The sequence below is a fragment of the Lemur catta genome, chromosome 5 (genome assembly GCF_020740605.2).
Source record: "Lemur catta isolate mLemCat1 chromosome 5, mLemCat1.pri, whole genome shotgun sequence".
Taxonomy (NCBI): Eukaryota; Metazoa; Chordata; class Mammalia; order Primates; family Lemuridae; genus Lemur; species Lemur catta.
This window is the reverse complement of record NC_059132.1, coordinates 5,417,474-5,436,349: the sequence shown is the minus strand read 5'-3', so window position 1 is coordinate 5,436,349 and position 18,876 is coordinate 5,417,474. Positions and strand designations below refer to the sequence as shown.

At 41.0% G+C, this 18,876-nt stretch overlaps 1 protein-coding gene across 5 annotated transcripts in view; it reads right to left on the bottom strand.

Moving 5' to 3' along the window:
* Nucleotides 1–18,876, bottom strand: part of CTNNA1 (catenin alpha 1) — a 149,787-nt gene that overhangs the window by 13,149 nt on the left and 117,762 nt on the right. For all 5 annotated transcript variants that reach the window (XM_045550917.1, XM_045550920.1, XM_045550915.1 and 2 more), the window contains exons 10-11: nt 12,565–12,657; nt 5,014–5,170 (exon numbers count right to left, since the gene is read on the bottom strand). In XM_045550917.1, coding sequence (XP_045406873.1) covers nt 5,014–5,170; nt 12,565–12,657 — 250 coding nt within the window. The remainder of the gene's footprint in view (nt 1–5,013; nt 5,171–12,564; nt 12,658–18,876) is intronic.

Genomic DNA, 18,876 nt, shown 5'->3' with positions numbered 1-18,876 from the left:
GTATTTTGGCCTCTATCAAGTACAAATTATGAGACTTGCTAGGGTTTATACAACTGCACTACTGAAAGATTAAACATATTAAGCTTCTAGCATAAACGAATCTTAATAGGGATATCTGAACCAATCACAAGAGTAAATAGATTTGGAGCCCATCACAAGCATCTTTTCTTTTATGTGCACATCTTAAACAAACACACATCTTTTATAAATAAACTCTACATCCTAATTTAAACTAAACTATCTGGTACTGAGCCTGCCCACCATACAAGGCCTTGGACTAAAAACTCCTGCTTTTACTGAATCTAACTGATACGTAAGATGTAACATGGACTTGACTAAGGAAAGTGAAGGAGTAAAAAGGAAAAGAAAAGATGCTGCTAACAAAGTATGAGCCAATGTTTTCTTGCATCATTGATCGGAAGACTCATCCCTGTTTCAGGATTGTTAATACGTGGGGGGGAGCACATCTTAGAATCAATGAAGTTCGGCATTCCTTTTTGTTCATTAAACAAAGTAGCCCAAACTTCCACCAAGGACTTGTTAACCTTTGTCTAGACCCCTCTATGGTTTAAAAAAAAAATCAATTTAGACTTTCTTGAATTCAAACTGGCTTCCTAACAGAGAATCCAAACAAGGAAAGGGGATGCCATTTTTTAGTGACAAAGGAAGACTATTTCAGAGAGCTGACTAAAGTGATATTCTCTACCCAAAAGCCACTGCCCAGGACAGAGCACCAAGCCTGCTCTCTGCAACTAACCCTAGTGGGGGAGTGAGGATCCACTGGTCATGTGAAAACGTGGGGGTTAGGAAGTACTCACAGTAACTGAAACCATAAATCATTTTAGCTTTAATTGAATTTCCAGGGAAACTCAGCATAGGTCCATTGTGAGTAGACACAGCCATCCTGTGAAAGACTATTCAATACAGTCTTTATTCGTAGGTGTGCTTCAAACAGGAAAAAAATTCATACACACCCAACAAGCTATATAAATATGCACAACCACATGTAAATGAACATAAAAGGATATTATGGACACTATTGTATGTTTTTCACTTGAAAACCTTTCTACGTCTGGCCCTACAGATCCACCTCATCCATTTTAATGGCTGCATAGTACCCTACTAAACAGATGGAGAGACCATAATTTACTTATCCAGTCTTTTCTTAGAATTTTGGTTGAAAAAAACTTCCTTGTACAGGTATTCTGGCAAACATTTGTGACATAACCCTGAGGAAAATTTCTAGCAATGAGATTACTAAGTTAAAAGGCATATATGTTCTAAGTAGATGTGTGGTACCTAATTGCCCTCCAGGAACCACGCCAACTGGCATCCTCCAAGAGGCTGTAAGAACTTCAGTCCACAACATGTAACAGGGCCCGTTCTTTGTGCATTTTGCCCTGGATATCTTTAACAGTGCAGCCTGTGCACACGTAGGAAGTGATAACACTCATATTTCACATAGAGGACCTACTATCTGACAGGCACTATTCAGAGTATGTGACATTTAACTCTCTCTATGGTAGGCTTTTTTTTTTTCTAATCACCACTAATGAAGAAACCAGGACATAGAAGTTCTGAGTGACTCACCCAAAGCTGCACAGCTAGTGGGCGTGGAACTCAGAAATCAACCCTTCTAACTTCACCACTACCTATTATCACTAACTAGATCTGAAGAGAGAGTCTCTGATCTACAGTTTTACATTTTTGCTATTGAACACCAAAAATTAGGTCCAATAATCCTTTTAGTTAATGGCCTCCTAATCAAACCAAATTCTTTGGATACTGACACTTAATGAAGGAGAGTACAAATTACCACTCTTATGTGTTGCTCCAAAGTATTTAATGCAATATTGTTTCCAAGAGCATTTGGTGAAAAATGTTAATAAACCCAATTAGCTACTCTAAGCAACCACTTGCATCTTTTTAAAAAGGGAGCCAAAATTTCAACACGTGAATGACAAAGTAAATAGCATTTCCATGGAAAACATTTATCAAATACAATTCAAATGAAATTCAAACAGTCTTTATCATTTTGATAAATTTCAAACCACTCTCCTTAAGGGATCAGTCAATATAAACATATTCTTGGTTTGCTGAATGCTCTCTAGCATCCTAAACCATCGCTAATATTTACAAGGCTGCATTCTGAATAGAATAGCTTGGGGAGGAGACACTGCCCCCCCCCAGGGGGGAGCATGCAAGTCCCTTTCTTATATGCAAATGCCAGGGTCTCATATTTGGCATGCAGTGACCCAAGTTCCACTGCCCTACAACCTCATAAAATGCTGGTGTTGGGGTCTTGGTGGCTATACCAGATTATACACAAGATGACTGTTACTATTTGAGCCACAAATCAGGACATGACTTGAGATGAGTGAGACAGAACTTCTGGAACCAATGTGACACAACATCCAGGAAGAGCCGAGATGAAGCAGCAGCAGGTCCTCAGCCCTATTCCATAAATACCTTCCCCTTGGATGGGTTCTCAGTGACTGGGCAGGGCTACAGCAAATACCTAGGCCTCATGGATTCCAAGAGAATTTGATGGTGTAAAATTATTAGTGGAAATATTCTACAAAACCTCTCACACTGCACCAAACGGCCTTAAGGCCCCAGGACATAGTAGAAAACAACCACTCCAGGGAGTCAAGGAGCATCCTTACATTTCACTTAGCGAAACTCCATGAAGCCCACCTACCTGAAGCCAGATCCGGTGCTGGGCACGTGCCAGGCAGCCCCCTCCATTAAGACACAAACCTTTCTCACTGTGGGACTTTGAAGTACCAATGAGCCTCAGGGCCAGGGGAAATTGGCAAATGGGGCAGGGCAGGTGAGGCCAAGACATGGCTTCTTATCTAAATACTGGCCATGACTGCTGCCGATGACACCTCCCCAGACTGTCAGAAGAGATGCGGAGACATCTCTAGTCCACCCACATAAAGCTAAAGCTGCCCCAGGTAAGGAAGGTGTGTGAGGGTACAAGAGTCCAAAGGCTGAAAATTAACTGGTCATTCCAGTAGGAATCTGCACAAGCATCTCCTTATCTCCTCCCCTCGCCCATGCCCCTGAAAAACGTTCCATAAAAACCAGACGCATTATGAATAATAGCCTTGCCCTATTAATTATTTAATCACTCGATATTCCTAAGCAAGTCTGTGATAGAACATTAGAAAAACACACCAGGTAGACCTCAAAAATTCAGATGCTCTGAAAACAGCACTTTCTGACAGAGAATTGTTCCATGTTTTTATTTGCTAAATAGAAACTGTCTAAACTCCTTTCCGTCAAGTCAACCCTCTCTTATACTCTCATACACTTGCATGAAAACTGAACACACTCACCAAACAAATGTGTATCCGTTACAGACTATGATTTCTCTTTATCATTCTTCTGTTTTATGTCATATGCCCTAAAGGTACTACCTGAATCCCACTAAATGTTGCTGCAGAATCCCTTTTGTTCTCTGATTTGAAGAACGTTGCATGAGGGACATTTGATTTCACTACATTTTATTTTGCTATCAAAAGGACTGAAAATCCCTTGAGAACAAGCCTGAGATATATCCAACCTAATCACAAAAAAAGTAACTTTAAGAATGTAGTATATGGGGGGGGGGGTTGCATTTAGATTTCAGAATTTGTTGTTTGCTTAAAAGTGTGCTGTGAAGGTGGAATGTTTTTCTCTAAACCTATGAAAAAGAATAATTCAGTATTTCATTGGGAAAAACAACAGAAGGCCAAGATTTCCCAAAAAAGCCATTGCTGCATTTTTGGCACCTGCAAAGATGTGCTTGCAAATTAGTTTTTGTTTTAAAGTACTAGCACCTGCAATTTGGCAGCCTTGCAGCAACATGGTCACCGCCTCCTTTTGCAGTTTACGATCGCCTGCTCTCTACTTTCTCAAGTGAGTCAAGGCTATCAGTCCCAAGGAGAGAGTGCAAAGACAGGAAGGCATTGCTATGCGGAACACGTGGGCATCCTTATATAGGTCACCGCTGGGGGACTGTGCTGTGCATGTACTTAAGCCGGGCTTCTGTTTCAAGCCCCATTGCCACTCACGTCGCCCACATTCTAGCCTGTGGTTCCCTGGAGTGACAGGTAGTCTCAGCCCTAGAAGAACCCAGCCGCTGACTCTGCCCACAGCCACTGGCCTCAGGAAGTCTGGCGCTTTCAGTGAGCAAGCCTGCAGCCAAGGGCAACAGAGGCCCTGTTAAATGGAGAATGCATTTATAGTTATTCAACTCCAAGGAGATGGGATTAAAATTTATCTCTGTGTGATAAACACTGAATTGCATTTGACAGACATTTTCTATATGAATGCAATTTACTATGTCATTACCAGTTTATGTTTATATAATGAAATCAACTGTTTTTGTGAGGTGAATTATCTAGATTTATTTTTTCCAAGTTCATAATTAAATGGCACTTAAATATTTCCTCTCTGGTTTCTATCTGTGCATCACGCAGACAGAGAGTCTTTGGAAAAGTAGGCAGTTAAACTAAGATCATTTCTGAGAGACAGAAGAGAAGCTTTCCGAGAAGGGAAAAAATTATTTTCAAAAAGAAACTAAAGGTGATGCTGAGAATCCACCCTCCTCAGTTTCACAGGCTCACAGCAAATCACCACAGCCTCTACCAGGACACAGGTCAACGCTTTTTCTAAACACAATAGTAGCAAGAGGGGTGGATGGTTATAGTGCTCTGCAGGTCACAGATGGAGGATCGCATTCCATACAAGCAAGGAAAACCTCTGCCAGCCAGCTTCCTCACCATGCTTTCTAGGACTGGGACCACCCCTGCCACGACAGAAACAACTCCAATCCCATCTCCCATTGCTCAGGAGTTAGTGGTGGCTTTTTTTTTTTTTAATTAAAATGAAAACGAGCACGATATTATTGCTAGAATAATTTACCTGCCTAGACTTGGGGGCTTTTGATTGTCCATTATTATAACTTAGACAAAAGTAATTATGCATATCCTCACATGCTTCTCTGGGGAACTGGCTCATTACCTGAGACAGCCAAGAAGTCATCAATGGAAGTAATGTCATCAACAGCGTCTGTGAGCACACGGACTTGCTTTTCCCACTGTTCTTTAAAAAGATCCATGTTCTCTTGGGCCAGTTTACTCTGTGGTTTTGCTGCTAAAGCTAATGCAGCATTGATAACCTGCAAAAGATATTAAAATTTATTGTTTACTCTTTTTCAGAGTCATGGAAATAAAACAGAAGGGAAAATTTGGTCAGCAGAGTAGTGATGGCCTTGTCTTACATGCATTTCACTAGGAGACATGACATTAATACCATACGTTCCACCACGACTATTACAAAGATGAAATAGAGAATAGGTTTTATATGTCAAAGTTGAAGTAATACATATTTTATTTGGAAATTATAGACAATTATAAAACAAAAAGTACCTCTTGTCACTCCACTCCACAATAGCAACTCAACAGTTTTTAACACTAAATTCTAGGCTTTTTTCATCTCACCCAGACACATAGGTAAATACATCAAAAACTACACAATTAGAATTATATGCTACATAAAAATGACTATCCTGTTTCTTCTTTTAAATACTTCTCCATACCATTAAATATATGTTAAAAACATTCCCTGTTTATCATTCTATGTTATGGATGTACTGTGTTACTCTCCTATTGTGGATGTCTAGGTTGTCCCAGGTACCCACCCCTATAAATAATCTTGTGATAAACATCTGGCATTTCACGTTCTAGAAACAGTGTTAAAATGCATTCATGAAAAATATATTCCCATTCCAAGCATTTTTTTCTTTTTAATGGAGACATATTTGACATACAAAAAATCATACAGAAACGTGTATAATCTGTTAAGTTTTTAAAATATTTTAAGACAGCTTTATTGAAATATAATACACATATCATACAATTCACCCATTTAAAGTATACAATTCAATGACTTTTTTAGTATATTCACAGTTTTGCAACATTTACCACATTCAACTTTAGAACTTTTTCATCACTCCAGAAATAAACCCCATGGCCACTAGCAGCGATTCCCCATTTCCCTCAACTCTCCTTGCCCCCATCTCTGGCAGCCACTTTGTAAAAATGTGAGGCAGGTCCACAAAAGGTTGAACACAAAGTTTGCCAATAGGACTAAGCAATTCTGCTCCATTTCCAGAGAAATGAAAACACAGGAACATGTATATGAATGTTCACAGCAGCATTATTCGTGGTAGCCAAAGAGTGGAGACAAGTCAAATGTCCATCAACTGATGAATGGCTAAATAAATGCAGCATATCCATATCATAAAATATTATTTATCAATGAAAAAGAACAAAGTACTGGTACATGCTACCACCTGTATGAACTTTCAAAACATGTTAAGTGAAAGAAGCTAGATATGAAAGTCCACATATTATTGCATTTATATGAAATGTCCAGAATAGACAAATCCGTAGAGACAGAAAGTAATGTCCACAATAAAACTTATGATTTCTTGCTCCCAACCATGCTGACTGGGTCTCATGTTAAAATTCTTGATCACTCCACTTCAAGGGGACTCTAGCAGTTGCAGACGGCAAGAGAACTGTATTTCCCCTGCTACAGTCATTCTCCCCACCTCCTCCAGTCTGGGCTCTAAATGAGTAATTGTTTTATATCTTCCTCTGAAACCTGTAACGTGTCTGTCAGCGTCCTCACTCCAGTTTATCATACTGCTCCCTATTTAAATGAGAAAATGAATGCAATCAAAAGAGAATGCTGTAGATTCCTATTCTTTAATACCACATCTACCCATCGACCTGCATCTGCGCCTTGTACTCTGTCTTAGCTCCTTTAATTATGGTTGTTCCTCTCTACGCTCCCTGCTCAGACCCATCTCTCCACTTCTCTGCTCACTGGGTCTCATTGCCCCTCTTCTACTCCAGGACATTGCTCTAGCAATTTTCCCCTCTACTGAATTATTTCAATCAGCCACAACAAAACCCCCCAAAACATTCTCACCCCATGTCTGCAGCAGAATCCTTACATAAAACTTCCATGAGTTGTTAACTTGCTGTATTCAACTCCTTGCTTCTCTCTTGAACCCACTCTAGTCAGGCTTATCTCCCTTAAGCTGTACCTAAACCGCTCTTGTCTAAGGTCACGTATGACCTCTAAATGTTGCTCAATCCAAAGATCAATTCTCAGTTCACATTCCGCAACCATTTGACATGAATTACTCTTCCTAGAGACACTTTTTTCACTTGGCTTCTAAGATATAACCAGGTATTCTTCCCATCTCAACCTTTCTTCAGTCTCCTTTGCTGAATACTGCTTATCTCCCCAAACTCTAAATGTTAGAGAACCCCAGTTCAGATCCCAGACCTTCTCTCTATGTCTACTCACTCCCTGGGTGGCCTCATCAAGGCCCATGGCTTTAAGCACCATGTATGTGTGAACGAATCTCACATTTATACAACCGGTCCAGACTTCTTCCCTGAATGTGACACTGCATCTTGCATATCTAATTATCACTTCAAAATTAACATGTCCAAAACTGAGCTCCTTATCTCTTCCCCTAAACCACTCCTCCTCCTCAAAATAAATGGCAACTTTATCATTCCAGCTGCCTATGCTCAAAACTATGTTCTTTTCCCTGAGTCTTCTTTTCCTCTCTCACCTCACATCTAATCCTTCAGTAAATTCCACCTTGGAAATATACAAACTCTGACCAGTGCTGAGCACTTCCACTGTACTCTTGCTTGGATCAGTACATACCATCTGTTTTAGTCTCCCATTGCTTCTGTAACAAGTTAGCACAACCTTAGTGGCTTAAAACAACACAAATGTATTACTTTAGAGTTCTAGAGGTCAGCAGTCTGAAATAGGTCTTACAGAGCTAAAATCAACGTACCATCAGAGCTATGTGCCTTCTGCAGGCCCTAGCGGCAAATCCAGTCCTCGACTGCCCCAAATTCCAGGGCTGCACTCGCATTCCTTGGCTTCCAGTCTCTGCTTCCATCACCACATCTGCCCTACCTGGGGCTCCTGCCTCCTTCATACAAGGAGACTTGTGATTATACTGGGGCCCACCTGAATAATCTAGGATAATCTTCCCATCGAGAGATCCTTATTCAACTCTACAGAGTCCCCTTTGTCATGTAAGGTAATATATTCATGGGTTTGGGGAGTTAGGGAATGGACACCTTTAGGGGGCCATTATTCTGCTTAGCATGGCTTCCTTAAGGGCCCCTCTGCTTCTCCCCTTCCTCACAGAAGTAAGAGAGATCTTGTTAATATCTAAGTTAGATCATGTCACTCTACCCAGAACCCTTCAGCGGCTTCCCATCTCACTCAGAGTAAAAGCCAAAGGCCTTACCATGGCCCTACAACATCCAACCTTCTATTGGATATTTGTCCTTCCTCAAAGCCTTTGCACCTGCTGTTCCCTCAGCCGGGCGCCCTCCCCTCAGACAGCTTCCGGGGCTTGCTCTGCCATTTCCTTCAGGTCTTTCTTGCATCACTTTCTCGAGGTCCTTCTTGCCTGTCCAAACCACACTATTTAACACATCATAGTCAAAATTTGTGGGATACAGCTTAAGCAGCACTTTAAGAGAAATTTATAATATTAAAATGTTTAAATGCTACATTAGAAAAGGAAGGTCTCAAGCCAATGATCTTAAAACTTCTAATTTGAGAAACTAGAAAAAGGGCAAATTAAACCTAAAGTAAGTCAAAAGAAGAAAATAATAAAGAGTAGAAATTAATGAAAGACAAATGACCAAAGCTCACTCAAGAATAAGCAGATAACCTGAACATCCCTATGTCTATTAAAGAAATTGAATTCATTATTAAAAACCTTCCCACAAAGTAAACTCCTGGCCCAGATGGAGTTTACCAGCTACCAAGCTTAACTCGTAAATTCTCCCCAACATTTAAAAGATATCCATTATACACAGATTTTTTCCAGAAAACAGACAAGGAGGAAATACTTTCTAATTTTAAGGTACAGAAATCAGACTTTACAAGAACAGAAAGCAACAGACCGACATCAATACGCAAGCCCTGCAAAGAGACCACAGTGTCTCTGGGGTCCTGTTAACACGCAGGCCTCAGTCAAAGAAGGGTAGGAGGTACAGGGGGTGGAGATGGCAGGATACAGAAAATGCTCAGAAGCATCTCTCTTGAGTTCTTCTTTGAAATTGCTTTGTAAGAAAACTAGAGAATACCAGAAGTGGAAAAGTAAAGTGATTCAAAGGTAGATGATCGCATGATTGAGAAATAGCAGGTGAGTGACAGATGAGGCCACCGGTCTGCCCTGTGCTGTATGCCTGGGGTGCTCCTTTAAGGGCTATGTATTTCCCATCAACTAGTGGCCAGGCCGGCCCAGGTTTATGCTTGTTTGATGCTTGTCAAGCATGTCAGCCATGAAAACGATCAGGGTTCCAACAAGCATAATGGGAGAAGCAGCAATATGGAAGATAAATCTGGGGAGGCAGAAGGAAGAATGGATAATTTGAGAAGATACTTTTCAATTTAGTGAGAAGTACAAAAAGAAAAAAGAAATGTATATAAGCAGTGACTTCAAATACTTAATTCATCCCTTGTGTAGATGTCTAAGAAAGGCCATGCATTGAACTAGGCTATATGAATTTTTAAAGTGCCAGATTTGTATTAACTTAAATGTGCAATTCTCATTCCTGCATAATAAACTAAGAAAAATAAAATATTAAGTGAGATAATCTCCAAAATACCCTCTTCTGATTTTAAAGACTCAATTGTCAGAAACCTACTGCTGCTGGCAAGGTTTTGGGGTTTTTCTGGTTTTGTTTCTTCTTCCTGGCCAGCACCAAATGGTTTTGAATTTAAAAACTGAAATATTTAAAGCAGCTGGTGCAGACTAAGACTTGTGCACATCCACAAGCAAGACATAATGCCTGGGATACGTACAGCACAGACACAGGTCCTTCCCCAAAACATTTTGTAAACTCTTTCCTTATAAAAGTTCGCCAGGCTGGGTCTCTCTGCTCTGATGGAGGTAGGTCCCTTTCTGATGAACAGACTGAGCCAGTGTAGCCACAAAGTAGAAGGAAATGCAGAGAGAGAGCTAAAGTTGTTTAACTGTGCAAAAGTTGATACTTTACAATGGATTTCCCCATTCCTAAAAGTTAATTTGCTACAGAGCAAACTGAAAAATGAGGATTAAAACTGCTCTAGTGGTTGCATCTGTGATTTCTCTCCACCTGAAAAGAACAATGAGGTGTAGAAGCCCATGCCAACCTGTGAGCGGGGCCACAGAAAAGAGGCCCCCAGCATGGGGAACTGCCTGGCATGGGCATGAAGCACAAAAAGCATCCTGGAAACACCGAACATCTATTCTACACTGTGGACAGATATCAACAGTAGCCTTACTATAAAGAAACATGCAATTATTTAACATAATAATTGGCTACATGCCACAGCATATTAAAATACTATCTTAAACTCCTGGTGAATTAACTGGCCTAGTTATTTAACTAACTTGCCGATTAATTGATTAACTTGCCTAGACTCTGGAAGCGGATACCTCAGGACTAGGACCCTTGGAGCTTGTGACCACAACCCACATCAGGCTGAAGAGGGAGAGGCTTTCACAGTCAAAGCCCTCTTCCTCAGAGGGACAGGACAGCCATTAGCTGCCTTGAAAGAGAGTTCCTCTGAGCGAGACCCCATTTCTAAAACAAACAAAAGATTAAAAACTAGCCAGGCGTGGTGGCACACACCTGTCCCAGAGACTCAGGAGCTTGAGTTGGGAGGATCGCTTGAGCCCACGAGCTTCAGTGAGCTATGATCATGCCACTGCACTCCAGCCTGGGAGACAGGAGTCAAAAACAAACAAACAAAAAATGAAAAGATCAAGCAATAATGGGCTGGAGTGGAGACACAGGTGCCTCACTGAAAAACAAGCATGTGCTGTTCAGTTTGCCATTACCATACCTGCAAACACGTACTTTAATTTTGCCATTACTAAACCTGCCCATCCCTGTGTGCATAGCAGTTTGTGAGCAAGGGTAGGAACGAGCCCAGGTGAGGAGCTAGAGAATAACCACACCTGGAGAAACACCTTTTTATCCAGGTCATATACCCAATACCAAGTATGGGCTGGGCACTGTCTGTTTTAGCAAAAGAAATGAAACTGCAAAGGAGAGGGTGCAATGATGCTTTCTGATGGCAAACTCAAACCCATGTGACACAGCCTAGCCACACATGATTTCTGCACACTATCATTTTTATTAGAATCTACTAGACTCTCCATGTGATTTTTCTTCCTGGGCTTTAAGATCATTTATATAAATACTCTTGGTAGGTGTGATCAGTGTATGTTACCATCTGTTTCCGCAGATATGTGGAAGCATTGTTGCTTTTCAAGCATTTCAAAACCAAAAGGAGAACCAAAGACATTAAAAACAAAGTGTTGACAGGGTAAAATGGCAAACTTGAGGAAAGAAGGCCAAATCTTTAGAAATCCACTCTAAATTTGTTTCATGCAACTTGGTCATCCATGCATTTTCTAGAGGTGATGATTAAATCCATTGCACTTATTATCTACACAGCTATCAGTGACTGGCAGATTTCATGACTCGATTAAGGCTGGAAAAATAGGCTGGGCACGGTGGTCGCACCTATAATTCCAGTGCTTTGGGAGGCTGAGGAGGGAGGATTGCTTGAGGCCAGGAATTCAAGACCAGCCTGGGCAACACAGGGAGACCCTGTCTCTACAAAAAATTTTAAAATTAGCAGGGCATGGTGGCACATATCTGTCATCCTACCTACTCAGGATGTTGAAGCAAGAGGGTTGCTTGAGTTCAGGAGTTCAAGGCTCTGTAGTGAGCTATGATCGGGTCACGGCACTCCAGCCTGGGCAACAGACATGTGCTACCAAGCCTAGCTAATTTTTATTTTTATTTTTGTAGAGCTGAGGTCTTGCCCAGGCTAGTCACAAACTCCTGGCCTTGAGCAATCCTCCTGCCTCAGCCCCTCAAAGTGCTAGGATTACAGGCATGAGTTACTGCACCTGGCCCCAGTACGCCATTATAAATGGAGAAAAGTTCTTGAGCTTTTACTTCAGTAGCTGCCTGAATTACGTTATTAATAAGGCTGTTTTATGACATTACAGAGTAAAGGGACTGGCTCTTCAATCAGTTCACTCCAACACAAGAGACCCAAATACTGGCCATTAAAATGCAGTGTGGGTGAACAGCTGTCACACCTTCAGGACGTGGGGTAACCATCATGGTTCCAGGACTGCCAGATGTTGCAAACAGCCCTCCCTCAAGGATGGTGCAGCCCCGGCAGCATGGTCACTGCCGTCCCCCCTCCCAGCAATGGAGAGTACCGTGCACTTACAATGTAGGGCCAGGGGGTAGTACATGTAATCCCCTGAAGTAATGTCACTTCATGTTAAACATAAATTTTTCCAAACTATGTGTGTTCTGTGTCACTGACTGTCCCCAAGACTTCTATCTAAAATCCTAAAAACAAACAAAATAAACCTCATCTCTGCTCTACTCAAGATTCAATTTGGTGATACTGTAACCATTGCCACTTATACTTTACCTGAGGACAGAGGGCTTCTAACTGGCTTGCAGACATTCGAACGAGTTTTACACCTTCTTCATTGTTTGAGATGGAACAGGCCAAGTTGGCAACCTAGAAACACAAAAAGATCTTTAAAGATTTTTCTGTTTTGACTGCTAAGGCAAACAAACACACACTTACCCCCACCCCGACCTTTCCAGAGCAGATGACAAGAGCACAAATGATGTTTCCTCTCTCACAGACTGATCATCTGCTTCCAAAGACACATTTCTAAACTCTGTACTAAGCAAGCTACACAGACTCATAATGAACATCGCGTTGTAGGGTTGGGGCAGAACCTTCAAAGATCCCAGGGCCTGTAACTCCTAGGTTTTGCGCAGCCTCTAATCTGCCTAAACAGTAACTTTAAAAAGAGGTTCTTCTGATGTGGGCGATAATGCAAGAAAAGCAGAGGAACCAAGGGCCTCAGGAGAGAACTGCTGGTATCCTCAAATAAAAATGTTCGGTAGCTGTTCTTGAAGGAAGGACATAAAAATTCTAACTTGTTATTCACATTTGACAGGTGAATGGATGCTTAATTTAAGCGAAGATGAACGTTATTTCAACACAAGGCTGTTTTTCAAATTAAAAAATGACATAAAGACAATTCCAAGATGGACTCAAGGCCATCCTCATCAAAAATGGAAAAGGAAACAGATAATGTTCCATAGTTAAGAGCAAAACTGTCCTTCAACTGAGTTCTCAAAAACACTGACAGCTGGACTCTTTCCTGGCCAATTCTGCTTAATTTGAACTAAAACCTTTACCTTCCCATTCGACCATCTCAATGATACTGCTCATGTAGCCAGAAACAATCTTTCCGAGTTGTGTCATAGTTCCTTTGCTAAAGCTTTGGCTGCGCTGAGAATGCTGCTGAGGAGACTGCTAAGGCTGTGATCATGTAGCTGTGTTTCTAAATGAACAGGTTTGCCAATTCCATTAGCAATACCAGTGCCCAACTGAATACCTGGTGTTGAGACACATCTTTACCCCAGTTGCAAACTGAGTTATGAATGATAAAGGCGTAGGAAGTTGAATATCAGAAGCACTTTCTGGGAATTTAAATGCCAGAGTAAACAAGGGCAATGGCAATAACCTTTGATTTTCACTCCTCCACCCAACATAAGCACATAAGTGCACAAGAAAAATTATACACTATTATAGCAGTTGTTTGTCGTGTTACAGTTAAGGATTATCAGCTTTCTGTAAGACTGCTATCGGAATCCTGTAATGCCTAATCACAAGGAGAAACAAAAGTAGTAACATGCAATTTAAACATAAAAACATAAGGAAATAGAAAAGTCAGATCTCTAATGTTTATGGGGCCTTCAAAATCACTAACATTTATATTCCCTGAAGCTTCCAACTGCACCTTCTGCTGTCAACTGGACCTGAGCAAAGAGGCATTTATTTCTCTTCAGGATGACAATCTACAGAGATGACTGTAAATTTCTATTTGTTTTAAAATCACTGCAAAATATGAGCTAAGCTAAATTTTGTAAAACATAAGACTTAAAAAAAAACCACACACCCAAAATGTACATTTTATGATGCTACACTGAAGGAGAAAGCTAAATTAGATGTGTTCATGAAGAGTAATCTACAACCCCTGTTGCTTCACTGCCTTAAAGTGGCATTCTGAAAACAAATATTGATGCTGATCGCTGAATTAACCAACAGTTTGGGACTAACAAAGATCCTCAGTGAGGCGAGTGTAATGCCCAGCACCCCACCCACGCCCGTCATTCAAGGAAGCCAGCCGAAAGTCTGATTCGAGACAGTCACTACTAGTACAACCTTACGTCGATTTATATTCTCTCCATTTTACAAATCCTTAAAATGCAGAAAAAATAATTAAGTTAAGAAGCAAAAGATTATGTAAGTATTCTCTACTACAAATCATGTCTCAAGGTGACAGTGGCATGTGCCTAAGGCTGAAATGGCTTACTTCTTTAAAACATCTTTTCTGTTTACTGATACAAATCCTAACAAAATAAAGGTTAGGAAAGTCTTGTTCGTTATTTTAAAATGTTACTTTAAAACACTTCTGCCTTCCTGCTGAAGCAGTAATGTTCTATGAGAGACACTGCCTGTTTCAGGAGTCTGGGAGGAGGAAATGGGGCCTGGCACTGACAGTCTTCTCTGGATGAATGAGCTTCAATTCACCCCCCCAGGGACAGGGCTACTCATTTCTAACAATGACAAATGTGCAAAGGCAACACCTTGGCCACAGTGCTGTGGGAGGCTAACCGCACACACCAGTGCCAAGCCTGACAACAGTGAAAGGAGAGGGTGAGGGGAGGGGTTTCCTAAATGCCTTTTTCTGTGGAAAATGTGGAGCTCTAGAAATCTGCAACAGCAGTTAATACCGAGACTGAAGAAGATTTTGAAGTTTGAATGGAAAACACTTGGAGCAGCTGACTTCCACAGGGACCCCAGCAGAGTTGAGACTTTGTAAAGCAATGAGCAATCTCTAGATTTGTTATGAGAATAAATTATTATATTCTTGCTACCAGTCACTTGTGTATTAGCAACTAAATGTCGCTGGTTCCTGTTAATCCAAGAGGTGGACTAAGAATGACACCATGACCACTAGCTTTGAGATCACGAAGCCCTCTTTTGTAATCTTTGTGCCTGGCCTGTGTGTAAATTTGGACCTTGTAAAAGAGTCGATTTCAGAAAACTTGCAAACCTCTGATAAAAAACAATCAGCCTTGTGTTTTGTTTAGCAGTAGCCCAGTAACAAGCTGAGCTATTGAGGAAACAGCCCAACTGTGTCAGATCAACATATATGACATCTGTACATGACAGAAAAGATAACTTTTCAGTCATTTATAGGAAAGCTCTACCTTTATTCCACAATGGATTGTCTTTACTTAAATAAAATTTATTAAATGGGCCACGCATGGTAGCTTATGCCTATAATACCAGTACTTTAGGAGACAAGAGGACTGCTTGAGGCCAGGAGTTTGAGACCAGCCTGAGCAGCACAGCAAGACCCCTGCCCCATCTCTACAAAAATAAAAAATAATTAGCTGGGTGTGATGGCACATGCCTGTAGTTGCAGCTACTCGGGAGGCTGAGGCAGGAGGATCACTGAGCTCAGAAGTTCGAGGCTGCAGTGAGCTACTATCATGCTCCTGCATGTCAACCTGGGCAACAGAGTGAGACCCTGTCGCAAAAAAAAAAAAAAAAAGGCAGCTTATTTGAGGGTTAAGGTGTTAAGAATACTACAGGGAAGATACTTTTATCTCACATAGTCTCATGCATCTGAACATATAGACCACCCTTCAAACTGTGAGGAAAAGCCAGGCTCAATATGCTTAGAATTCTTCAGGAATCTAAGGTCAGCATTCCCTCCAAAGACATCTGACTTCTTGCATGAAAACATCCTACAGTCCTAGAAAATTGAAGCTTCATTTAATTTGCTTTTTGCCAGAATTTCTGCCTACAGTGTCATACAGAAGCACTGAGAAAATGCCCAAGAAGTCAGTCACAAGTACATAAGGTCAGGTGTAGTTCAAACGCTCCTTACAGAGCCTTCTTCAAGGCCACTTTACTACACACTATCAGCACAGCACAGAATAAAAGTTATAATGCAGATCATTCAATTTGCAGTTAAAATACACATTTCAAACCAATAAAGCCATATCCTACGAAGTCCCAGATAATGGGAAGTACTGGGGGGGGGCACTCGGGGAGGTAGGGAGGTAACAGGTAATGACATTACAGCTCAAAAGCATGCCAGTTACATTCACTTTTTGGATCTTAATTCACAAGGCAGTGAATGAGATACAATCTTATGTAGCAAATTCATTATAATAAGAGGCACATTTTACTACAATGTCTGTGGCTGAGGGGAAAGGGATACTAAATGATATATGATTTTTACAGAGGATCTCATGAATGGCCTTTTCCCTATTTCATTCTCACAATTCATAAAACTGAAAAAGGACTCAGAAGAGAGGAAAATCATAGGAAAAACTGATTGCTCTTTAGCTATTAAGCCACTCACAGCCAAAGGAGGTGGGCAAGGAATAAAACAATCAAAAAGGACACATGGGTGTTACATTATTGACAAAAAGGTTAATATTTCTGACAGCAAATAAATTTTTCACCTTAATACACTTTAAATTGAAGAGCAACATAAAGAAATCATTAACTGGATATGGGAGAAAGAGTCAAGTATAAAAGGTGTCATCATTACCTGAAGCACAGTCGTGCCATTTCATAAACAGACGAAAGAAAAGCCCTCAGTGCTACGTTATACTCCAGATCAGAAGAAAATGGTCAAGGCAGAAACCCCGCTCACCAATACTGGCCTTTGGCTCCCGCTCCCCCTACTCACTGGCCTCGGGAACACACAACATCTATGCAACCTTCACAAAAGAAAAGTGGCTTCAACACCACATGGGGAGTTACGGGATTCCACTAACAACTTCGGTGTGAGGCAGTCAGAGGTCCTAGCCAGAGCTGTAGAAAACAACAGTTAAGAGAGGCCTCATGCTAAATATTCTGCCATTTGCTTTCAAGTACAATCAGAAAAGTCATTTAGAAGGGATCCAATAGGCAGCTAGCACCACACAGATTCACTGGTGATAACTGTATACAACTAGAGGGACTAGAGTGACAAGAGGAATTTGCTTCTGTTGATAAAACCTCAATAGTCACTACGTGGTTTTTAGTCTCGAAATGAATCTTGTATTTCCACAATGTGATATACACAGGAGGCACCATAAAACAATTCCATTTCCTTTTTATTTATTTATTTATTTTTTGGAGTCAGGGTCTCACTCTGTTGGCCAGGCTGGAGTGCAGTGGTGCAATCATAGCTCACTATAACCTTGAACTCCTGTCTCAAGAGGTTCTCCTGCCTTGGCCTCCCAAAGTGCTGGAATTACAGGTATCACATCCAGCAAAACAATTCCATTTCTGAGTGGGTGTAATCCCTAATACTAATCAGGAACTGTTAATACATCTGAAGCAACTTTATAAGACACCTCAAATTAAAACACAACATTTTTATGTTATTTTATTTTGGGGGGGGGGAGTATTTCTATTAAAGCAATACATAAGACTTCCAAAAACCAAGTTAGCAAGAGCCAGCAAATCTGCTCCAAATTTATTTTGGTCATGTATTAAAATGCTGCTGAAATAACAGCTTTTGCTCAGCTTCCATTTCAAATGCTGATAAAATGGATAACTTTTTTCACATATCACCTCAATATAATTTAAACTACATTATACAAAATACATATTTATTTTGATTATCTCTCTCTCCCTAGAAGATCATCTTCATGTGAGTATGGATTTTTGTCTTATGCATGATTATATCCCTAATATCCAGAACAGTGACCAGGACATATTAGGAACTCTATAAATATTTGTTACAAGAATCCTGTTATAATTTTTCTCTCCCTCGACTACAGATCTTTCGGAATGTGGAAATTATGAGAACAATTTAGAGAATGAAGTGGTACCTTACGCCTGTAATCCTAGCACTTTGGGAGGCTGAGGCGGGAGGATTGCTTGAGATCAAGAGTTCAAGACCAGCCTGAGCAACAGCGAGACCCCAACTCTACTAAAAATAAAAAAAATTAGCCAGGAGTGGTGGCATGCACCTGTAGTCTCAGCAAATTGGAAGGCTGAGGCAGGAGGATTGCTTGAGCCCAGGAATTTGAGGTTGCTGTGAGCTAAGCTGATGCCACAGCACTCTAGCCTGGGCAACAGAGTGAGACGCGTGCGTGCGTGCGTGCGTGCGTGCGTGTGTGTGTGTGTGTGTGTGTGTGTGATAAATAAATAAATAATAAAGTACCTCTAATTCACATATGTAGCAGCAAGAAAAAGATGGACAGGAGAGGGTCCCAAAAAAGGAGATCGTGGCTCCTCTCTCCTAATAGCCAGAGAATCCACCAGTAGAATGTGCTGCCTCTGGTGGGAGTTTCCCACTGCTGAAGGAGTCTAAGAAAGGCTACATGACAATAAAAGATGCTACACAGAAGGGGATTTACACACCAGAGTAAGAATCTATGATTCCATGAGAAAGAACCACTCACTCTGGTGTGAAGAGATGGACCCGATTCCCTGAGGAGAACAGAAAACATGACTCAGAAAAGAGAGCTTTCAGAGAAAAGGAAAACTCAAACAAAGCAAACAGCACCAGATAAGAGAAGTGGTAAATGACTGGGTGACAGCTATTAAAAGTATCTACTTAAAGCTGCAGGAAACAAACCTGCCCTGTCTTACCTCTTCCATGTGGTGTTTAAGGCTCTATAGTATGCTAGGCTGGCT